The sequence below is a fragment of the Musa acuminata genome, chromosome BXJ3-4, assembly GCF_036884655.1.
Source record: "Musa acuminata AAA Group cultivar baxijiao chromosome BXJ3-4, Cavendish_Baxijiao_AAA, whole genome shotgun sequence".
NCBI lineage: Eukaryota > Viridiplantae > Streptophyta > Magnoliopsida > Zingiberales > Musaceae > Musa > Musa acuminata.
The window spans coordinates 1,057,986-1,081,094 of NC_088352.1; the positions used below are offsets into that span (position 1 = coordinate 1,057,986).

A 23,109-nucleotide genomic window follows, 5' to 3' on the forward strand; every position below is an offset into this window, starting at 1 on the left:
TTACCTTTTCTTCCCCCCCCACCCCGCCCCCCTCGTCTCAGAACAGGCTTATCACTGAACTCTTAACATACTACCAACTTTTGGATTGATTTAATTGCCTACAAACTGAAGACAAAAACGATATATAACATGCAGCATTCGATCTTAAACCCAAATTGTAGCCAATCAGGTCTGCTACCCCATGGAGGATCACCATAACTGATGGGATTACTTGAATTCTAAGAGGAATGCTTAGACAGACTACAACGAAGTTTGCAAGCAATAGATGTGCATAACAACATGAGATACACAACAACTGACATCTAACAAAAAGAATTAAGCAAGTCAATTGCGCATGTACCGGCACCGAGATCAATCACAAGAACAGACCATTATGAGACCATCGAGCTCCCGCAAGCCTGACACACATCAAAGTCAGGGTTTTGGATGCAAATCTCGAAAGAAGTTCCACCTTTGTGAACCAAACAGCCATCAAGAGATATTAGCATTCAGGCATATGTCCGTCGAGAGATGTCGACAAGCCATTCTAATTAAGCCAAACCAGCATAAAGAACAAGAAGAAGAGACAACAACTGGGTCGATAGGGATTACTACTTCTTGCCCTTGCCCTTGGCAGAGCCCTTCTTCCTCTGAGGGAGGACGATCTCGCCGTGCTTGAGGACGGGGATCTCCATGAGGGAGGAGAGCTCGCCGTACTTCTTGCGGAACTTCTCCACCTGGTCGTCCTCCACCGCCAGGGCGGAGCGGCTACCCAGGTAGAAGGGGTGGTTCCCGGACCACACGTCCACCGCGTACTCCTTCCGCGTGCCCCCCGTCGTCATCACCAGTTCCCCGTTGCAGTACACCTTCGCGTCCTCGTAGAACTCCGGGTGCACCCCGCCCTGCTTCCGGCACACCCATCTCCCTCCGCCAACCTAAGCAAACGACAGCAGTCATCACCCTATGGGATTGCCACGGCCCATGAACCAATCCACCAATTCAAGAAGATGTTTACCTGGGCGGGAAGTGGGAGCTTGGCGGAGGAGGGCTTCATGGAGACGGTGGGGAGGAAGGGGGTGTTGAGAGAGAGCGCCATCGCCTCGGCGGCTTCGGCTTGCTTGCCTCCTCCGGTCGGTGTGTGGGTTTGAGGCCGAGGTGTTCGATCAAGCACCAGGAGAGTTTTATCCCCCTTGTTTGTGGCTGTCGTGGTGCGCCTTGTAGTGAGGGGTGTGTTCATGGGCCGAGGACGAGCCCATTTGATGGGTATGTGGATATGATAGAAGACGATTCGAGCTCGTTGTTGGGTCCAACGGCGATGGCGTGTGAGACACCCCAAATGATGGACGATCGTGATGTGGCGATTGGATCCGTTTGATTCTTGGACGAATTCGGAGCTAATCCAAAGTCAACCTTATTCTCGAGTTAAATGTAAGTTTCAAGCTATTACTGAGCCACGATGTCACGGTAAAGATTACTTCTTATTCTATTAAATGATCATTGCTAAGGTAGTTATTGATCGTCAAATGTGTCAAACCAACCGTTTTAATCCAATTCAATCGCAAGATCAATGGCAGGGTGGTAGATGGATTTGGCTGAACTTAGTATAGGTTTATTTTAACTTATGTGATTGATCATACACTTATAGTTTTCTCATGTTTAAGATAATTCTTATATTTTTAGAAACAAAACATATAAGTCATTTTCGTCAAATCTGAATTAACAAACATTATGACATACTAACTTACAATAAATTATTAATATAATGATATATATAATTTAGAGTTAAGATTTATTTTAACCCGATGGTTTTGATCATTGATCTCTTAAGCCCTTATGGTTTACTCGTATTTAAGGTAACTTATACATTTTAAAAAATGTAACATATAAGTCCCTTATGTCAAGTCTAAGTTAACAGATGTTAGAGTCTGTTCACGTGACATGCTGACTTATAATAAACTATTAATATAATGATATATATGTAATTTAAGTTTTTTTTTTAAATTGAGATCTTAATCAATAGCGGGAGGAGACGTTGTTATGAAAGCGACCGCCAACAACAGCACCGAGCCACTGTTGCCTAGCAAGGCATCGTACGCACACAACCTCTCCCATATTGACGATGAGCTCAAGAGTTTTTGGTCTTGCCTTAGTGGATGTGCGTCGACCTATTCGATACTAGGCATGCATTGGTCTCCTGATCCCTCTCCCTCCTTCTAAACATCTTCATCCCCATTGCCTCCCACTTTGTCCTCTCCTATACCCTCGCTTGTTGCGCCTATAACATTGTGGTCCATCTCTTCCTAAACTCTACCTTCGACCTTTCCTATCTCTACCTATTCACTTTTATCCTCCGCTACGACCTCCGTTGTTTCCTCTTCCTTGACAAGTTGGTCAGGGAGAGTAAGTAGGTGCAGGAGGGCTGCATGGACCAGCTCAATCGCTCCTTCCTCCTGTTCTTTGTCTTCGTGATGTCGTGCTTCATGGGGGAGATTGACTTACAAGGTATGATGGTACTCGTCAGGATCAGAGTGGGTGTTGTTCATGGTGGCATGCACCTTGGAGCTGGTGAGTGACATTCGGTAGATTCAACTCGCCAACTCAAGGGCTCATGCCACCATGTCGCCCACCATTGTGAATGGCACCAGTTTTGATTCTGATGAGTATCACCATACCTTATAAGACACCTTCCTAATGAAGCACGACATCATGAAGACGAAGAGCAAGTGGAAGGAGCAGTTGAGTTGGTCCATGTAACCCTCCCACACCCGCTCGCTCTCCTCGACTAGCTTATCAAGGAAGAGGAAGCCATAGAGGCCATCGTAACGGACAAAGGCGGAGACGTAGAGGTAAGAGAGGCCGGAGGCGGGTGTGAGCGAGAGCTAGACTACTACATCATAAGCGTAGTGGGTGAGGGTGCAGGAGAGGACGAAATGGGAGGCGATAGAGGCGAAGACGCCTAGGAGGATGAAGAGGGACCAAGAGACCATTATATGTGTAGCATCAGATTGGTCGATGCACATCCACCTGAGGCAGGACCGGAAACTCCTAAGCTTATCATCATCGCGGGAGATGCTGCGTGCGTATGACATCCTGTTATGTAGTAGTGGCTTAGTGCTACTGCTGGTGGTCGCTTCCACGATGACGCCACCTCCCGTTATTAGTGGAGGTCTTACTATTTTAAAAGAACTTAAATTATATATATCATTATATTAATGATTTATAATAAGTGAACCTTAACTCAAAACCATGAGCTAAAATGAACCTTAACTCATCTTTTGGATCCTAAACTCACAAAGGCAAACAAAAATAGTATTAATTACAAAAGAATCATAACTTCTATTAAGCAATAACCACTTTCAGCTGATATGTATAGAGCGTTTTGAGTAGCAATCGGACTGACGATGACATGGTGTTCGAATATTCATGTCTTATATCTATTATCAAAGTTTAAGTTTGAATTATGAGAATGATCTTTCCGCATGTGCATCCTATCCTGATGACAGTTGAACATCATATCTTTTAAGATCCGATAGCTACAAGAATCAACACGTTTTAAATATTCGTGAAAATAACAAAATATGCTTCGGACTATATAGTACAGAGTGAATTGAAGTATTAGTGCTATGATAAGACTTCTCATCCATCATAGTAATTTATCAACTCTCAAATCACGATATCATAGGCATAAAATTATGCATCCTGTATTAATGAGAAACTCATCATAGATCATTTCATTACAGGCAATCATGATGATGACACAAAAGTCTTTACAAAACATCCCAGTTAGTTCACTGCAGTCATATACATAGAGGCCAGAAAAACCATAGACGTAGGAAAAGACTCATTTCAAAATTCGTATTAGTTACTAGTGTAACAAATAAAAGAACCGAAAAAAAATAAGAGTTCTGCCATCAAACTGGAAGCAAATCTGAAGCAGTAAACATTCAGCAATGAACTCAACATACCCATCCACTCCAACGATTCTCATCTAGTAAGGTTTTGTTATTTATTGACACTTACAAAAATATGTAAACTTAGACTGACAAAGACTTTGTTCCATAGTGTGCAAGAACATCGATATACATTTAACAACGGTTAAAACCTTTATACTTGTTCAGTTGATTTCTACACTGACTTCCCTTTCCTGATCTTTTGCTTGACTGAAGTCCATCCCTGTACTGCCGGACATTTCTGGTTCAATGATTGAATCGGATGCTTTTGCATCAAGGTCTTCTCCATTGCTAGAGCCAACCGTCAAGGTCTCGTCTACAGACTGCTGCTTCTGAATGGATGGTTTTAGTTGTCTGATAGCATCAGCAGCTTCTGGCATCAGGAGTGTTGGTGGCTGAGGAGGAACCCATCCACGTTTCATCGGACTTGCATTTCCCCTCATTGCATCATAAAACTGCTCCTCTGATTCAGGTTCAACCTCAGAGATCTTAATGGTTTTCTTTCTCCACCAAGGCTCTGAGCCATTGGAATGGCTCCCATTTGGCTGAGAATTGGTCTCTCGGACCTCAGAATTCAGTCCTTGGCCATTTGCTTGGGAGTGAAGTCCATAACTGAGTCTCTGCTCAGCTTGTTGAGTGACTTCCCAAGGCTGTGACAGTAATAGTGGATAATTTGTAAAATAAGCTAAAAGAACAAAACCAATGCCATGATACTATGCTGTAAATTAATAAAATTGTAGGTAGAGAAAATCCAAAATGACAAATCTATGCTAATTCAAAAAAAATGACATCCCTAAAAGAGAATCCTACCATTAAACCTAGGAATTAAAATGACAGGTAGGTTCTCATATCCTAGTCCTTATACAATTTGTGCTCAAGCAGAACCAAATAGACAAGTTATAATATCACAAGTGTTGAGAAAACAATATACTTCATACAAAAATTGGTTACCAAATGGCTCAAAGTCCAAATAGGAAATCCAACAAAAATGACTAGTACAGTGTAAATCCACAAGCACATATTACAATATATAAATTTTTGTTATCCGTCTGTGTCAACAAGGTTGGAAATCTCGATTCAAGACCTGTATTTGAGTCCTTGGTCTATGTAACATCTATAACCACATTCTTCTTATATAACCTTGTAGTCTTATGGAGGTAGTATAAAAAGGTAAGAATTTTTGAAGTCCAAACCTTGCGCTTAGGAGCTAGAAGAGGTTTAGATATTGGCTGGTTAGGATTGGGAGGGTTGTCATCAATCTCCTGTTCATTGTAACATGAAAGTGCAAAAACACTTAAAAATGACTCATAACGAAACAAGTCTAACATAGATAACAAGTGGAAGAAGCAATGCACCTTGATGTTTGGAGGTTTTTCCCCTCTATGTATCATTTCTATAATCTGCAAACCAGGAATGATGTACCAAAGCACAAAAGTTTAGAAGCAAAAGAGCCATAAATCTCACATACACAGTGTTCATTGATTTGACAGATAAAAAATGCAAGTTAACCTTAAAAATATTTAACTGCTCAAAATGAAGGCTCATAAAGAGAGTTTTTTTTTTATTTAAACTTTCTCTTTCCTTTCTGAGAAAAATAATAGCCTGTACTTGCTTTGGATTCTTTTTCCTCATCCTTGTGAATCACTAACTTCGACATAGCCCACAGGATTAGATTTAACTTGCGAAAACCAATTTATGATATCTTAGATTTGTTAGTGCAAAATAGAACCTTAATTAACTACCTATAAGCTTCTTATAGTTAAGCCTTGAATTGTATATTTTGGCTCTTACCAAATATCAGTTTATTAGGATTTAATCATAGTTTGCCTTTCCAGTCCATACCAATGTACCAACCAATTGTTGGTACGATATGTACCGAGTCATACCGAGCATACCAACGCATTGTATATGGAGGCGCATCAATGTAAAGGCCATACCGGTGCCCTATCAGATCAGTACATACCGTTCGTACCGAGCGGTATGTTACGATAAGGCAAAACTTGGACTTAATTAATTATGCTTTTTGAAACATAAAATCTTCAGATCTAGAATTGATCAGAAGATCTAAAGCTACCATGCCTAAATTGCAAATATTTTTTGTCAATAGATAATTCCTTAAACCTAAACTGCAAATATGTTAATGTACTGAATGGTCATAAAAAATTGTAATTCCCATCAAGAATTCCATTGACACATCATTAGAACTACTTTATTTGAACATTCCATATTTTCCTAAATAATAGAGGCCAAAAAACCCAACTGAATATTTAGAATTAACTATGTGGCCACAACATGGAACTAAACTATATGATGCAGCAGAGATTTTGCTTTATGAAATTATAAGATATGCATTCACTATGAAGATTGAGCCTTCAACTCAAAGCAAAATAAGAAACTAGTCAGACAATTATCAATACAGTCAAGGCATGAATTGCACATAAATGTTTTAGCGGGAGAGGAAAAGAAATAAGGATACCAAACTTGCACCATTATAGCTAACAGGTTACAAGAAAAGCAATCGACATTGCTGGATATCCACTAAAGAATACCACAAAATTTTACTATCATTTAGGTAGTGAAAGAAAAGCCCAGCTATCCCATGGATATGATATGCGAACTAAGGTTGGCCATACCGAATCGTACTGCCCGATACGGGCAGTACATATCGGTCCGACGGGCTACCGGTACGTGGACCGCCCGCTACCGGGCGGTACGCTCAAAAAAACCTCGTATCGGACGATACAGGGTAATATCGGGCGGTAACAGTCGATTTCGACCGTTACCGCCCGGTACCACTCAGTAACGGTCGATTTGACCATTGGAGCCCTTTCTCCTTCTATTTAAGCCATTCTTCTCTCCCCAATTTCATTATACTCTCTTAAACTCTCTCTTAAACTTTTTTTTTCTCTCCTAAACTCTATAAAACAACGATTTGTGAATTCAATCGAGGCTAATATGGGAAGATTAAGAGGAAAGAACTTTCTAATTAAGAGGTATATATTCGTTTTCTTTAATTAGAGAGTAATTAAGATATTTAAGATCAGTAACGAAAGTAGAAGCTCTGACATTCACCAATATATGCCTCAAGAGCTGCCTCGGACAAATATGATTCATGACGATCAGTCTACGATCAGTACCATATTGATGCATCAATGGCATACGATGTATCAATACACTATGTCATGGGATCCATTTCATAATTGGGTCCAACAAACGTATCATATTGATATGTAGATGTATCGGATCGAGGACCCCGATCCACCACCCGTGGAGGCCCATCGTTCGTTTTGGTGGTAGAATCAACAATCAGTATATCTACATATGTGATTATTTAATTCATTTGAATTTTAGAGTTTATATTGTAACAAAATAGTCTAACAATTCAACTGATTTTTCTGTAGATATTTCAATCTATAACGGGCTGAAATACGAACCTCAAACAAGACTACCTCAAAGCCCGAAAAAGATATATGATACTATTCTTACCTAATTTACATTGATTTTGCTAAACTTATACTATTACTATATTTATTTATAACTTAAAAACCCTATCCTAACTTTTTTTTTAATTTTCAGGTATTTTCATAGGGTTAAATTTGTGAAATCAGGTGTACCGCTCGGTACACCATACCGTACCGTACCGTACCGAGCCCAGGTCGAAAGGTCGGTACGGTACGGTACGGCGAACCTTGATGTGAACAATATAAGAAAAGGCCAAAAAACACACTTGGGAATTTAGCATCACCTGTGGCCACACAATGGAAATAAAACCATTTCTTTCTGAGATAGTGATATATGCAATGACTATAAGGATGAGTCTCTTAACTCAAAGTGAAATAAAGATAATAGTCAAACAATTATGATTAAGTTCAAGGCATGAATTTCACATAAACGTGTTAGCAGGAGAGAAGAAGAAATGAGAAGATCAAAGTCAAAATCAGAATTAACTAGTTACAAGAGAAAGCAATAGATATTGCTGGATATCCACCAGAGAAAAAAAAACACAAAATTTTGCTGCATTTAGTTAATGCACCAAAAAGCTGCAGTTCTTTTCTCATGGATACAAATAATATTTTACCAGAGTAACCCCAAGTGGCTTACCTCCATGTATGATTTGGGATGGGGTGGTTCCATGGAAGCAGGGGTTGTTAATGGCTTCGCTGTATACAAATCGAATTAGAGAACAAAATCATAATTTGCAAGGTAAATTGGAAGTTAAAAGTGACCAAAATTTGAATGACAACCTATTCCAGAATCCATATCAGGAGAACCATTTACTTCCAGATGCTGAAAAGAATGACTGAACTAGTTAAAAAATTGTCTACAGATTTCAAATAGCAACTTAGTGTTACATACATTTATTGTAAGGAATACAGATAGCAAAAGTCACAACAAACCTTTGAGCCTGAATTAAAATTAGAAGTTGCTTGCTTCACTTGATTTGTTCTCCATGGATTGTTGGTGGTCCCTGAGGATTGCAGAGAAATAAATAGTACAGCCATCTACGATGAATCAAAATTTCATAATTGCTAACAGCATTTATCTTGGAAAATCAACTTGGACGAAAATAAAAGCCTTTGATAAATAAATTGCCATACAAATATGCATATTAAACAAAAATATTTGATACTATGACACAAGGATTGAAATATTATACCATATCGGAGTTTCGACATTCGTTCGGTACGGTACAATACAATATAATGAGCGGTATACCGTTCGGTATATATATATATATATATATATATATATATATATATATATATATATATATATATATATATAAAGGATTTTTTTATATATAAATATTTTTATAAATGGCAACGTCGTATCCCCTCGGCGACATCGCCCCGCGTGGGAGAAGGGAAAGGCGACATCGCCGAGGCGACGTCGGTAATATATATGTATGTGTATATATATATATATATATACCGTCCGTTAACAGGTAGTTCGTATACCGATCTGCTGACGGACCGGTATGTACCGCCCGTACCGGACGGTATTATTCGAAATTGATGACCTTGCTATGACATATGACATATAGATTTTTACATATCTCAATGACGATAAAAGATCCATAGAGTCAATCCTAAATAGTCGAGACTTACAGCTTTGTTGTCGTTGTTGTTGTATATGATCATTAGTTGCACACGGAAAAGCATGACAACTGTAGTAGTACTATAATTCATAAACATGCCTCATCTCATCTAGATAGGTTTTCTTTTTTGTTGTTGTAACACCAACCAAGTTTGACAGATTTTACCAAGTTCTTAATACCACCTAGAAATAGCCAACGGGGTAGGTCAAGTAGTCAGCATGGAAAGGGCACAAACAGGAAAGCACTCCACTGGCTAGTGTTCTGAGGAGATCAGTCTTAAAGATTTGATTGTTTCATAAGGTCCAAGAAAGAAAACATTGATTTCAGTCAAACGGAGAAAGAGAAAGTAAAGGCTTGTCTCAGGGTCGAGAGCATACATGCTATCCTTTTCGATGCTTTCCATAAGAAAAAAGCACACAGGGAACCTACTATATGATGTTCCAAAAAGATTAGTCTTCTCACTCATTCTACTTCGGTTCTGAAATCAAGGAATGGAACAGAGTGTGCCCAGGCAAAAGTGGGTGGTTTGCCCCTAGACCACCGTCACTTTTCTCATCCCATTGCTTTCCTTCATCACCCTAATGCATATAGGCTTAGCATAAGATTGCTTTTTATGAACGACTATATAATGTCGTACCGTCACAAACTTAATTGATTTTGCCTAAGTCGTGTGGTACCCTTGCGTGTCCATCCGTAAAAGACCATCTCTCTCTGTCTCTATGTCTCTCTCTCCCGATTGTTATCAATCCCCAAACCCCTAGAGTGAGGAGCATGCCATTGCCACCAGCTGCCTGCCACCATTAGCCAGACTGTCGCACTTCTTCTCTTCTCCTCCTCCCTCACTTTTTGCTACTGTAGCATATACCAACGGACTGTGTATCAGTATTGCTGATACGAACTAGATTCATCAGTTCGACCAGGGACCAATATAGGTACTATACCCAAGATGTCAAACCTTGATAACAATTACCCAATAACCAAGATGCCTAACTTATTGTTCTAAGACCATAATGCTTCTTGAGTTTAACTCAGAAACAGCTATCAGAAATCTTGCTACAGCTATAAATTATCTAATACAAAGAGGGAATCAAGGTATCTATTATGAAAAATGCATATTACTATGCCAAATATAGTTTTATGCATAGCTGTAGCAGGATTTTGAATTTTCATTTATGTTATAGTTTTTGAGCTTCAAAAAGAATGGACAGATTACTACACCAAAAATATGAACAACTAGAAAACATCAATCCTTAACCAACATCAACAATAGGTTTTGCAGTCGTGATCTTTTATCACTAGAACAGACAGAATTATTTGAAAATAAACCTGGAGATGGAAAAATCAGTTGCAGTAACATGTTTCACAAAAAACAAATACCCAACCCAAATACACTCATATAGAAGATACCATATTACACATTGTTTGTGTTTGATTTCCCAATTGCAGCAAATCTAAATATAAATGTCCAGCATATTCATCAGCCTATCATAGATCACTACATCACTAACAAAGTTAGTCCTACTTCAGAGTTCAGAGTTGTGGAAATGCAAGAAGTGGTAATAACAAACTGCAAAAGAACGAGTATCAAGGAAAGAAGTAAGAAGTGGTAATAACAAACTGCAGTAGAGTGAGATTCAAAGAAAGAGGAAGAAGAAGACCTCTCTATGCCATCAGTTGTGTCCTCATGACATGCATTATTTCTAGACAAAACTTCATAGACAGATCTCGTAAGTCTCATAAGGATAGCTGATGGATAAATAATTCATGGATCATGGTTACTACTTGCAGTCAGCAAAATGCTAAATTGGTGTGATGCTTTTCTCTTCTGTCCAGGAAGATGGTTAATACCAACCGGGTAAAGGCATCACCAGATCATTCTTTTAAATGGAAGATATGCTTCAGTCATTTTCTGAAGTACTCTGGGCCCATCATACTATTCATAAAGATAATAAATTCTATGGTTATAAAAACAAAAGATTTTACTTCCTTTATCAAGAAAGTTATATCATTCTTCATTCAATATCAAAAGAAAATCATAACAACTTCACTAAGCAAGATTCTCATTTCTTAAAACCAAAGTATTTTATTTCAATTTGCAAGCAATTGATGAATAGCTATCTTTGTCACTAAGTCATTATTCCAGGATCACCATTTGATAAGTAATATTATGGGGAAAAAAGTATAACTGAGTGCTTATTCCATTAACTTACCCTTCCATGATTGGGATTGCATGTATTCTTGTATCCCTTTGTCTTCCGAAAATTCCCTCCTTGTAATTTCCATTTTGCGGATAGCATTGCCCATGGATTTCATCTCTTCTACTTGAACATCTAACATTCTAGTAAAAGCCTCAAAGTATTTCCTCTCTAACAAGAAAATGAAAAGTTTAAACATTTAATATGATCTACAGATCAGTAAAAAGAATAGTTCACAGATGATGACCTTCATTTTTGGCATTCAACAATTCTTGACTTGCAATAGCAACAGCAGCAGCAGCAGAAGCAGCCGCTTTTGCAGCTTCTGCTGCTTCTTCAGCTATGTTAGATTTTGATATTTTATTAAACTTGAGATCGTTCTCTTCTGCCACAACCTTCCGAATCCAAGCTTTCAACTTCGGAACAATCTTTTTCTATATATCAAATGGTACAAGAGAACTTTGGGAATCATCGAAAGATTCTGAAGCTAGCTTATGCTTACAGGCAGCAAAGCATCAGCAGTTTGAACACTACTAGCAAAAGAATAGATGTCAGTTAAATGAATTGGTACCTTGAAAAGCACTGCTGTTCCAGCTCCCGAAGCAGCAAGTCCAACAACAAAAAGAGCCATACTCCAGTGAAATCTTGATTGACGCAAGCTAGTAGTTGCAGAAGCAAAAGGCGTTTGTTGTGAAACTTGATTGGCAACTTGTGGCTGCAAGGTTCCAGATGATTTTTCTTGGACAGCTAACAACAGAAGAAAGGAGAAAGCCAGTTAACATTGCAAAGATAACAATGCAGGCAAGTCCAAATGACTCAAGTTACAAACTTGTGCAGAAATCAGGTACAATAACCATTAAATAAGCATGCAGTGATCGATGACTAACAATTGGTAGGGATTTGAATTGCTACTTCTTATGTGAATATCCTATTATGACATGCAGAACAGCTGAGGCAAATTGAAGACCAGATTTACCTAGATAATATAAGTATAGATTTCTCAAAAGGGTTATCAGGATTTCACACAGCTACCCATACTAATGCTTTTCCAAATCTTTCAGCACCTGCAACTTCAACTTGGATTCTACAAATCTGGATGCTATTGGACTCTGTAAAAATCTGGGATGTCGTTCAGCTCTATATACAGGCGGATTCATTATTTCTAGGACATGGAGATTTATTGCCACCAGGATTTAGGTTTCCAGGGATGTACAGATGACGTTTTGAAATTTCCAAAGAAGAGACGACAAAAAATTGAGTTATGGATATGATTAATGAAAACATTTTCTTGTCCAAATATCCATTAGTTGCACATGGGAGTAGAAGTCATAAAATGAAACAATAAAGACAAAGAAGTCACATTAGGTTTCCATGAGTTGCATAGGGAGTAGACATTGTAAAAGCAAACAAATGGTTTTCAAATTTTGGCTAACTAAATCTAAAGATCTCAACAATTATAGTATGCAAAACAAGCCATCATATAGTGAAACAAACCATGGAACTACTTTTTGCCCAGAACGGTATGTAACGACCATTAAAATCAATTAAAATGGTTGAAATTAAGGCTCATGATCATAAGTTCTCTTCTTCGCAAAACACACTTCAATACATATTGGTGTACTATGTGTCGATGCACTGTTAAACACCAACAGTGATGTCAATAGATGCTGAGGCACTCGCCTAAGCGCTCGGGTGAGGTGAGGTGAGACCCAAGTATCAGACAAGATCTTTGGTTGGGCGTGGTCCAAGAGTGCCCCTTAGCCCAACTGTCGGACGGCTTAGGCAAGTGCTTAATTTGGTTCGAACCGAGTTCGAGCCTAGGTAAGGAAACCAACCACACCAAATCCATCGACATGTGACCCTTGAAACCTAACCGCCTCTACCCTACATGTGAGTGTAGCGAACAGACCATCTCTTCCCTGTGAGTGTGCTAAGCGATCAACATTCATGCATCAAGCTATCACGAACTTAGCGGTTTTGCCTAAATTGTGTGGCACCCTTGCATGTCTATCCATAAAGGGTTAGCCTCCCCAAAACCTCTTATGATTCCTTAAGGACCTGCAAAAAAGAAGATGGGTTAGAGGAAGTGCTTAACTCAGAATCCCACAAGTAGCCATTTCAGCAAACACTTGATAAACAATGCAAATTACAAACATAGACTTTGTAAACTCTGAATAATCATACGAAAAAGGGTCCAAGGTGATTCGCCATAGCTAAAAGCCCCCACAAGTGCTCACATGACACTACTGTGAAACAAGACAACGAACCAACCCTAGACACTACCTCAAAGGCCCATCCAGCCATATGCCCCCTGGGTACTTCTTAGGTGTTGTGCTGACTGACACTCCGCACCACTCTATGGAGCTAGAAAACCCCCAAAATGACTGCCTGGATAGCCTATTTATGGGCAGTTTTGCCTCTACATGACGACTATACACAACCTGCGTTTACAAGCCTGAAACGACCACAAAAGCCAACTAAAATAGGGCTATCAAGCCTACTGCAAGCCCTCCATATACTGTGCAAAGCATAAACAAAACCAAAAGACATGGACATACACAAGCAATATATTGAACATCTTGTTTACAGCTTTGTCGGTGACATTCTCCCTCACTTATTCTTTCGACGACCTTGTCAAAGCCTTTGTGGATGCTGCATCTCTTCGTCTTTGTTGAACCTTCAATCTTCTGCTCAAGTTGCAATGCACTTCTTGGATGCCAACTATTCTCTGCGCTGTTGGAGCAATTGAACATGGATCCGCTATGCTGTTTCAACTCACCAATAACTCTGACTCTAGTGTGGGGTCAGTCTAATTGTGTTAATCATTGTTAGTTCCTATGGATCCTTTAGATAAAGGAAAACAACTTCCTTGTTATTCGTCAATCTCTAAAATGTCCCACGCTGCTTGAACTGGGTTGATGCCTATTGGAGCTTTAACAAGCATTGTCTCACAGACTTTGAAGTTTTTAAAGTCTTTCCTTCACGAAATTTGCCCATCGACTCCATTTTCACTTAGTTGTCACCTTCAAGTAGGTTCACATCACTTCCGCTTTCGATTAATATTCTGTTGGGAAATGAAGCAGACAGTCTACTTTCAGTAGCACCGATCACCATTGGTGAGGATTTGACAACCGTTGTCTTCCACCAAGTTTCTTCAAAGGGTCTTTGAACCTATACATAGCTCTTTTGTTAGATAAATAAAAAAACTAGGGTACTCGGTTTCGCTCATTCTATTGCGAGTTGAGAAGGCAAAGATTACTCGACTTCTCTTGTCTCCTCGAGTGTTGTACTCCATACATCGAGCTAGTTACTAGTCTTCACCTACCCTACTCATGCTTCCAAAGCACCCCATATGTTTGCACTCATTGCGTTGAGTTAGCTACTGCGATTTGTTTTCTCATTGCTATCAAACTTCTAGAATACAAGAAGTTTTGCACGAAAAGAGCAAAATTTCACTCTGAGTTAGAGCAAGTCTCCAATAGTTTTACTCACCTCTAGGATTGTACCTTCTTCTCCACTATTTTTGTTGTCTACTACTATAAGTAGAAAAGGTACAGCACCATAGACTGCATACTTTGTTCCTTGGTCGAGCGCTCCTGCATCAACATAAAGTCCTCCACTTTCAGCTATTTTGATGGGAAGCCCGTTGATATCAGTCTTACGAAATTCCTTGGCATCGGCCCTTCAACCTTGTCTCGGTACTTGGAGTTTACCTTTGCATTCTCCACCTCCTCGGTTTTTTTCATAACCAAGCGCTCTTCCTCTATCAGAGCAAAGGATCGACGACTCTACAAAAGTCCCACCTTTGCAGTACTATGGCGTTGTCATGTTCATGACCTTACTATCCGTCATCTCCAATTTGCATCCTCTTCTTCACAATCAGTAGATCTGCCTTTGCAGCTCCGTAACACTCCTCCGAGTCCACCTCCATTCTAATCAACATTTATATTTTGGGTAGCTAAGTCCCTCTAGACTCATAGTTACGTTTTCACCCCTTTTGGCCACTTGCTTCAACACTTCTGTGTTCTCAGAGCAATTCCCCTTGATGGAAAAACAAACTACAACTCTCATGCATGGCCTTCGCTATCATATTATAGAGCTCACGCCGATCCTGTTCTCCTTTGCGTCCATGATAGCAATGTCCACTTACTCGGCCTTGTCCTCTAACTTGTCGATCAGATGTTTATATGCCAAATGTTTCTAAGTGTGCTTGTCCCGCTGTGATACCATCTATCACGGTTTTAGTTGGTTTTGCCTAAGTCGTGTGGCACCCTTACGTATTCGTCCGCAAATGATCAACCTCCCTAAAACCTCTTATGGTCCTTTAAAGACCCGTAAAAGAAAAACAGGTTAGAGGAAGCGTTTAACTCGGGATCCCACAAATAGTCATTTTAGCAAACACTTGATAGGCAATGCAAATCACAAATATAGGCTTCACAAACTTTGAATAACCGCACAACAAAAGGTCCAAGGTGGTCCCCACAAATGCCCACATGACACTACGGTAGAACAAGGTAGCGAACCAACCCTAGACACTACCCCAAAAGCCCATCCAACCATGTGCCACCCGGGTAGATCCTGAGTGCTGTGTTGGTTGACACTCCGCACCACTTTGCGGAGTTAGAAAATCCTCAAAATGACTGCCTAAATGGCTTGTTTCTGGGTAATTTTGTCTATGCACGATGACTACACACGACCTACGTTTACAAGCCTGAAATGGCCACAAAAGCCAACCAAAATAAGGCTGCCAAGTCTACTACAAGCCCTCTACTTGTTGCAAAGCATGAACAAAACTAAAAGACACTGACATACACAAGCATTACATCGAACACCTTATTTACAGTTTTGTCTGTGACAAGACGACCCTCTAATATGGATAGATCATACAAAACTAAAGTAGAATCATAAACACTACTTATGCTTGAATTAGAGGTGAACTGTTAGCAAAAGTACACAACTTAGTCTTTTGTCATCTTCATAATACATTTTCTATGTTAAGGCAACCCAAAAAGTGACATTAATATTAAACATTATCATCCAAAAAACATAAGAAAGCAGCATCTACTCAAAGGTACATAGAAATTTACAATGACTTTTATTTAATCCTAAACCATAACTTCTTTAAAAAAATTTATAATTCCAATTTAAAACTTCACTTTGTAAAACTGGTTACCAATTTTTTAAAACTGAAAAGATGAGCACACAGGAAGCAAAAATAACTTCTCGAGTATTAATTGCTTCATGTGGTAGCTCCAAAATGGCAAAATCAAACTCAAGCATCAAGAGTTTTTAATAAGGGTGTCTACAACAAATTTTCCCATGATATCAAACAATTTTATCAAAAGTTATGAAAAGGAATGTGTCTACATAGGATCACAACTTTGTAGACATAAGGCCTCATCAAGGATTAGGTGAATGATAATGGTTCTAATGGCCTACAGGTCCACTTTTCAAAAGTACAAATTCTTCCAAGCAGAAGACATAATGAAGTTACATAGGCATGGTTAAAGCATATTCCCCAGAATATGCCATGATACCATGATATCATTACCGAACTCCAAGGCCAATTACTTTGCTCCAGAAATGAGGTGAAAGAATCTGGAAATTGTCAAATATATCAAGGTTCCTCAAAAGCTTGTCAAAAATCAGCCTCTACAACTTTGCAATAAAAAGATTAGAGATTGGTACAGTAAGAACATGTTGTATTACCTTGGTTTGTTGTGGTTGGCTCAACAGCTGCAACACTTGAAGGTGGATCCTACAATGACAATGAAGCATGCTCACTTGCATCTAAAAGCACTAGATGAATTTACATTCCCCATACAAGAGGAGTAAACACTTAATAAAAGAACAAAAAACAGATATGTTGGACATCTTACAGGTACACGGCGAAATGCCTCATCAATTTCCTCTTTTGTAAGGCCTTTTTTCTCCAAAAATGAACGCCTATATATCACTGGAGAACCTCTCACTTTTGGATGAGACAAAAATTTAACAGCATTTAGCACTTGTTCATCCCTCACTGGTTCTCGAATCGCATGAATTGGTTTTGATGAAGGTTCATCGGCGGTCTCTCCTTTGACCTCATGTCCACCATCATCCACTATCTTGGCCATCTCAGATGCTACAGATTGAAAAATATGTTATTGATAATATCGACAGTTTTCTTTCCATGATGAAACAGACAGATAATTTACATTTGATAAGCAGCAGCAGCAGCTCAAATTATCAATAACTAATAGAGTAGTGGAACATACTCAAAGATTTTAGTGGCCAATTACAAATCCATGTATGTGATAGTCACCTATTTTAGAAGCCCGACAACTTGTCAAGACCCAGAGCCATGTGCAAGGTAACCTTGTTATTTTCACTTGTGGATTCAGATATTAAGACCACATTGACATTATCCCATTAATCTGCATATCACTAGATATTGAGTAGTTCTTTAACCAAATTAATTCTACAAGCCACAAAATGATATTTAAAGAGAAAAAAAGGAAAATTGGAGAGATCTAAAATATAGAATGTCCATCTAAAGGAAAAACACGATATTTGTGTCACTATGATATTGAAGCATTCTATCGTTCAGTCCCCCTGTAATATGAATCTCCATGAAATTTGTCATTCATCATATGTCCACAAGATTATATAAAAAGATGAAAATGTATAACTGAACCAATTACACTTGACAAGACCAACTACGGATTGTATCATCATGAAGCACCAATGTGGATTGTTAAAGCTTTTCTTTTTCTACATAAACAAGAAGCTTATAATCCTTTCATCATAATATATCTAGGTTGGTGTAGATGATGTACGAAGGACTTCGGATGAAGCACCAAGCAAGGTCAGAACTTGGGGCAGTCCGCAATTCTACTTCTCTGTTGAATCCTCTTCAAAATACCTAGGGCTTTCAAATGGCTCGAAAACACCGATCGGAGTTCTTTCTGTAAACCACGAACCCGTATCTAAGCTTCCTAATCGACCTGAATCCGCTCCAAGGAGCGACCTTTACAAGTCAAATCCCGATGGAAATTCATGATTAAGGATCGGAAAAGGAGCAAAAACAGGGGAGCAAGGAAGATCACCTGAGTTTTGTGAATCATTCGCCATCCCCGGTAGGCCGCTCCTTGTGCTCAGAACCTGTGATTGGATCGGAAGTGTCCTTTTACTGGATCGACGAAAGATCCGAGATCAAACCCATGGAACGTAAGAACGAGCGATTGGTGCAGAAGACCCGAGATATCGCCACTGTCCTACCGTTTCGGTGAGGGAGCGGAGGAAAACATAAAACTAGTGATGGGCCCCAGTGTCCGTCTTCCTCTTGACGAGACGCCGTTCGAATGAAACCCAGAAAGATACCCTCGTTGTGGTCACTGGATTCGAGGGGCCAACTTGGAAACATGAGAAACATACCGTATGCGTAAGGATATAGCTCGGGCTGGATACCAAACTCTCTCTCTCTCTCTCTCTCTCTATATATATATATATATATATATATATATAGCTCCATGTCGAAGGTATATATACTATACATACATATGATTGTAGAATACGTTCGCATGTTGAACTTTGTGTATTTCTCCAATACTTGCATGTGCACCATAAATATTGATTCTTTCATGAGAAGAAAATTATAAAATATATTAATCCCAAGTTACTAAGACAATGCCTATTGTTTATGGTGGTTGGGAGATAAACACAAAAAAAAAGTCATGTTCTTATAAATTAAATCACGTTATTTAATTTTTTAGATATGATGACATCGATAAATCTTTTAAGAATACCCAATTGAAATTTTCAAGAGTTTCAAGAAAGCTTTGCATAAAAAGAAGCTTATTTTATATTCACTGTAACAAAAGATATTTTTATCGAGAGTAGTTTTAACTATAGGAAGATATATTCCTTGTATAAACAAAATATATTTTTACCTATATATTCTTGTAGTTATAACTCAAAGAACATAATTTTTTCTACAAATGATAATAATCCATCATCCTTAGTGAAAAGTTTTAAGTGGTATATATAACTACCCTTATTGTGTCCTCATCCATTTTGACATCTGATCCTTTTTTTCTTTTTCCTTTCATTACTAATAATAAAAATATCAGGCTAACCTCTTCCCTATCTTAACTTTCAAATATAACATTCAAAATATATTATGAAAGTTTTGCTTAACTTTCAAATATAACTGTTCTTCCCCAATGCTTGAGGTATTTATTGTTTTGTTCTATTAACTTTTATTTCTCTTACTAAGATTTTCAAAACACAAGTTGTAAATACCATGAGATTGATATAAAAAAGGATATCACAAGAACTAATATCTACATAGACATAATGATACTAAAATCTTGCTGTTGATTTAAATTTAATTATATTATATGGTTACCCCTCTTTAGAGTTCTAGCAAGTAATAAGTATGGCACATCTTAAATTTAAAAATATCTAAACCTCCTTTAAACCCCACATCTTATTGATTTATTCCTAATCAAATTATGACACGCTTCTTAGGTGATAAACTCCATGTATTAGCTATGCAAGTGTATTATTTTGTTCTTTACTTTTCCTACAAAAATTGTCCCAACAAAAATATATTAATAGAAGAAGACAATTGTTATAATAATGTAAGACAACAGTTAATAAATCTATAATTAATGCTGAAGTAGTCATTTCAAAGCCATCCCCTTAGGAATATCCATCCTCATCACTTGTAGAGTTTGAACTTGTTTGAGTATTCTCCAATTTTTCATCAGGTTGAGATTGAACTTGAGATTATAATATTATCTTCAATAAAAGTGAATGCATATGCTTAATCTTCTCCATTGATAACATCAAATATATGTAAACCAATAATTGAATTGATAAACATCAATAATATACATGAATTAAGGTATGACAAAAAAAAAAGATCTAAAAATTGATAATAAAAAAATGATACCCAAGACCAATATATATAAAAAAAAAATCACCATAATATATGACAATTACCAAAATTAATATTTAGTCTTGTAACACATAACACTGTTAGAAAATAAGGAACAAAATCAATCCTTTGCTTTCTGTTGCAACAGGGTGCCAAGACACAGCACAGCAGCCAACCAAGCCTTCAACTACATGAAGGAGCTAAAGGAGAGAGTTAAACAACTGAAGGAGAAGTCCAAATGAATGTTGAGAGTAAGAGAAGACTTTCAAAATAAAAAATTACTCAAAGATTAATAATCAAATAAAATATTAAAATAAAGTTGACATAAGATTTGACATTTGATGTATTTTGTCTATCACTCAAGTGAGATCAATTATAAGACTCTTAAATTATCATCACTTAAGCTTAACTCCTCTTGTATATTCTATTACATAAATCTTCAAAAAAATTCATACTTTTCTCTTATCCTCTTTAAGATTTGTAAAGAGCACCCTCTCTAAATCCTTAGAGAGAAGCTTAGTAGAAACTAACATGTTCATTACATTTTTTTCCTTATTAAAATTTAGATATCATGAGATGTTTATAAAAAATTAAATCTTAATTTTCAATATTTTCTTTTTCACAAAAACTTCTTCTCGTACTAATAAGATTATTTCTTAACCTCCTCAGATGGATCAGAAATCTTACAATAGCTGCTGCTAATCCTAACAAAAAGTAGAATGTAATACCATTGGTGGAACGGGGAAGCTCGGACTGCGCCCTGAAAGTGTGATCTTAGTTTGTGGATTGAGAACAAGACCTGTTACTGCAAGGTTATGGGTGTTCTCCTGGAAGAAGGTGATGAAGTCATTATGCCATTTTCAACACTTGGTGACAGGATCTCTTCCGCACAGTTCACTGTCAAGCAATCATCCATTTCTTGTTCCTTGCAATTATCCCTTTTACTGATCTCTTTGGATTTGTGGACATGCATGCATGTGAATGACTGTTTTACCATATAAATTCTGACTTTGGTTTTCATTTAGCATTTTAACCTAACCTAATTGGATAAATGATTTAAATGTATACATGTCAAGTAATGATTTTGATGAATCATACCTAATCAGTAAACCAGATGGTATAATGACCTGTATTAATTGGTATTATTGAATAACATAGTATAGAAAATAAAAAAATAGTATTGTATCATTATCAAATTATATGTTTCGACCGACCGATAAGATCGCTAAATATTGGATAATATCATGACTAGTACTAATCATAGTCCCCATTCATTTCCTTCTCTCTTTTTTTTTTTTTTCCTTTTTTTGTTAAAATTCATTTTCTCTCTTATCTCATTGAAGGTTCCCACAGTCCTGATGGTATTATGATATGGCCTTCCCATGATAATTGGGAATTGGATGAAGATTCCTATTCGAGTACTCATATAAATCACAAAGCCATGTGTCATTTGCCAGCTTAAACTTTGGCTTTTATATGATTTCATAAAAGGTTAAGTATTTAATAGGAAGGGACTAAATTATTTCTGCATCCTCAAGTAATTTTATTACAATTTTCTCCAAAACTAAAACATGTGTCTGTGCACTTAATATTGGCTTCATCTCCATAACAAGGATTATTGTGCATACTCAAAAGTAATATTTATAGTAGAAAAAACAAACTAATCATAAATTATATGAATCAATGTTGAATTATTGACCATATGTTTCAAGCCAGGTTGAAACACTTGACAAAAAGAAAAATTAGATGGGATCTAATGAGTTTGATTAGTTCATTTGCACAACTAATAAATAATTAAACAGGAGTTTGATTCACTTGACAACATGTCAATTCCCATATAAACAGAATTGATCAAGGATCCTTGAATTTTGATCAATGTCATTGCATTTAAAAACCTTAGATTGGTAGATGAGATCTTAATTTATATTCGTAACACTCCCCTTACATGTTGATGACAAATGGCTCAACCCAACATATAAAATATTAATCAAGGATATATTTTTATAAACATAGTTTATTGAAAATTTAAACTTGAGACTTTTTTGCTTTGATATTTCTATCAATGTCATTGCATCTAAAATTAAGCCGATAGATGAGATATGAGACAAATTCAGATGATTAAGTTCGACCAAAATCATGGATTATATTGTCCCAGTAATCATTGATTAGAGAATAGTTAGGCAATTAGGCTACTAATTTTGAACAGCCACAGATTTCTCTGCATAACATCTAATTTAAATGGTTGTTTGCCTTCTAATCTATAGACCTTTTGTCTAAAAATTAGTTTAGAGCCATCGAGAGTGGATGAGTGGATAGGCTACTTGAAAGACTAGGCTTGAGTCACAGAAATAACCTCTTTAAATGCTTAAAAGTAAGACTACATACATTACTCTTCAAAAATCTCGCTTGAGTCACTGAACATGTTTTTTTTTATTAAGGATGGATGAAAGATCAAACAAATTAGTTGGTTTGAGGATGCTGCAATCAAGAAATTTGTTCCTTGGAATTGACCACTATAAAATCTGCTAACTTAAAAAATATGCAGCAACAATTCCATTTTGATAAATAATTCCTCCTTTTTTATGCTTGCAGTCAGGTGTTTCAGTAGTATGATAGAATGGAAGAGTAGTATGTATAATAGTTAATTGTAATATCTCAATTAGGTAAGCAACAATCTACAGCACTTCATTTCTTCATTTCTGCAATATGTAGAGACTTAAGAGTTTGTGCTTTGTTATCTCATGGCTGTCATCAACATTATGGTTGATGATGTACAGTAAAAGAGAATGCTTCATCAACCTGTGTTACTTGCTTCTTGAGACCTTTCACACTAAGTATCTATTAATTCAATGTGAAGTGGCTTAATTAATCATGTTTGCCACTAATGAAGTCAGATGAATCATATTATAACTAACTTCACAGAGTTAAAATGAGCTTTTCAGAAGTGATATGTGATGTTTAAGT

General features: G+C 37.4%; 2 protein-coding genes across 4 annotated transcripts; both read right to left on the reverse strand.

The window, feature by feature from the left end:
- Nucleotides 1-435: 435 nt before the first annotated feature.
- LOC103980368 (large ribosomal subunit protein bL31c) lies at nucleotides 436-1,231 on the reverse strand. Its single transcript, XM_009396751.3, has 2 exons — nucleotides 995-1,231; nucleotides 436-914 (listed from the first exon to the last, which is right to left on the reverse strand). The coding sequence occupies exons 1-2, from the start codon at nucleotides 1,214-1,216 to the stop codon at nucleotides 591-593; spliced, it is 546 nt and encodes a 181-aa protein (XP_009395026.2). The 5' UTR covers nucleotides 1,217-1,231; the 3' UTR covers nucleotides 436-590.
- A 2,699-nt stretch (nucleotides 1,232-3,930) lies between these two features.
- On the reverse strand, nucleotides 3,931-18,524 carry LOC135583395 (peroxisomal membrane protein PEX14-like). Of its 3 annotated transcripts, XM_065148762.1 has the most exons (13): nucleotides 18,311-18,468; nucleotides 18,041-18,208; nucleotides 17,102-17,346; nucleotides 16,932-16,980; nucleotides 11,794-11,969; nucleotides 11,470-11,656; nucleotides 11,238-11,393; nucleotides 8,327-8,397; nucleotides 8,174-8,216; nucleotides 8,031-8,089; nucleotides 5,285-5,329; nucleotides 5,123-5,191; nucleotides 3,931-4,579 (listed from the first exon to the last, which is right to left on the reverse strand). In XM_065148762.1, the coding sequence occupies exons 3-13, from the start codon at nucleotides 17,336-17,338 to the stop codon at nucleotides 4,094-4,096; spliced, it is 1,578 nt and encodes a 525-aa protein (XP_065004834.1). In that variant the 5' UTR covers nucleotides 17,339-17,346; nucleotides 18,041-18,208; nucleotides 18,311-18,468; the 3' UTR covers nucleotides 3,931-4,093. The 3 variants fall into 3 exon arrangements, with proteins under 3 accessions (XP_065004834.1, XP_065004833.1, XP_065004835.1); XM_065148761.1 differs by lacking the exon at nucleotides 18,041-18,208 and having other exon boundaries at nucleotides 18,311-18,524; XM_065148763.1 differs by lacking the exons at nucleotides 5,123-5,191; nucleotides 18,041-18,208 and having other exon boundaries at nucleotides 18,311-18,492.
- Between the last annotated feature and the right edge of the window lie 4,585 nt (nucleotides 18,525-23,109).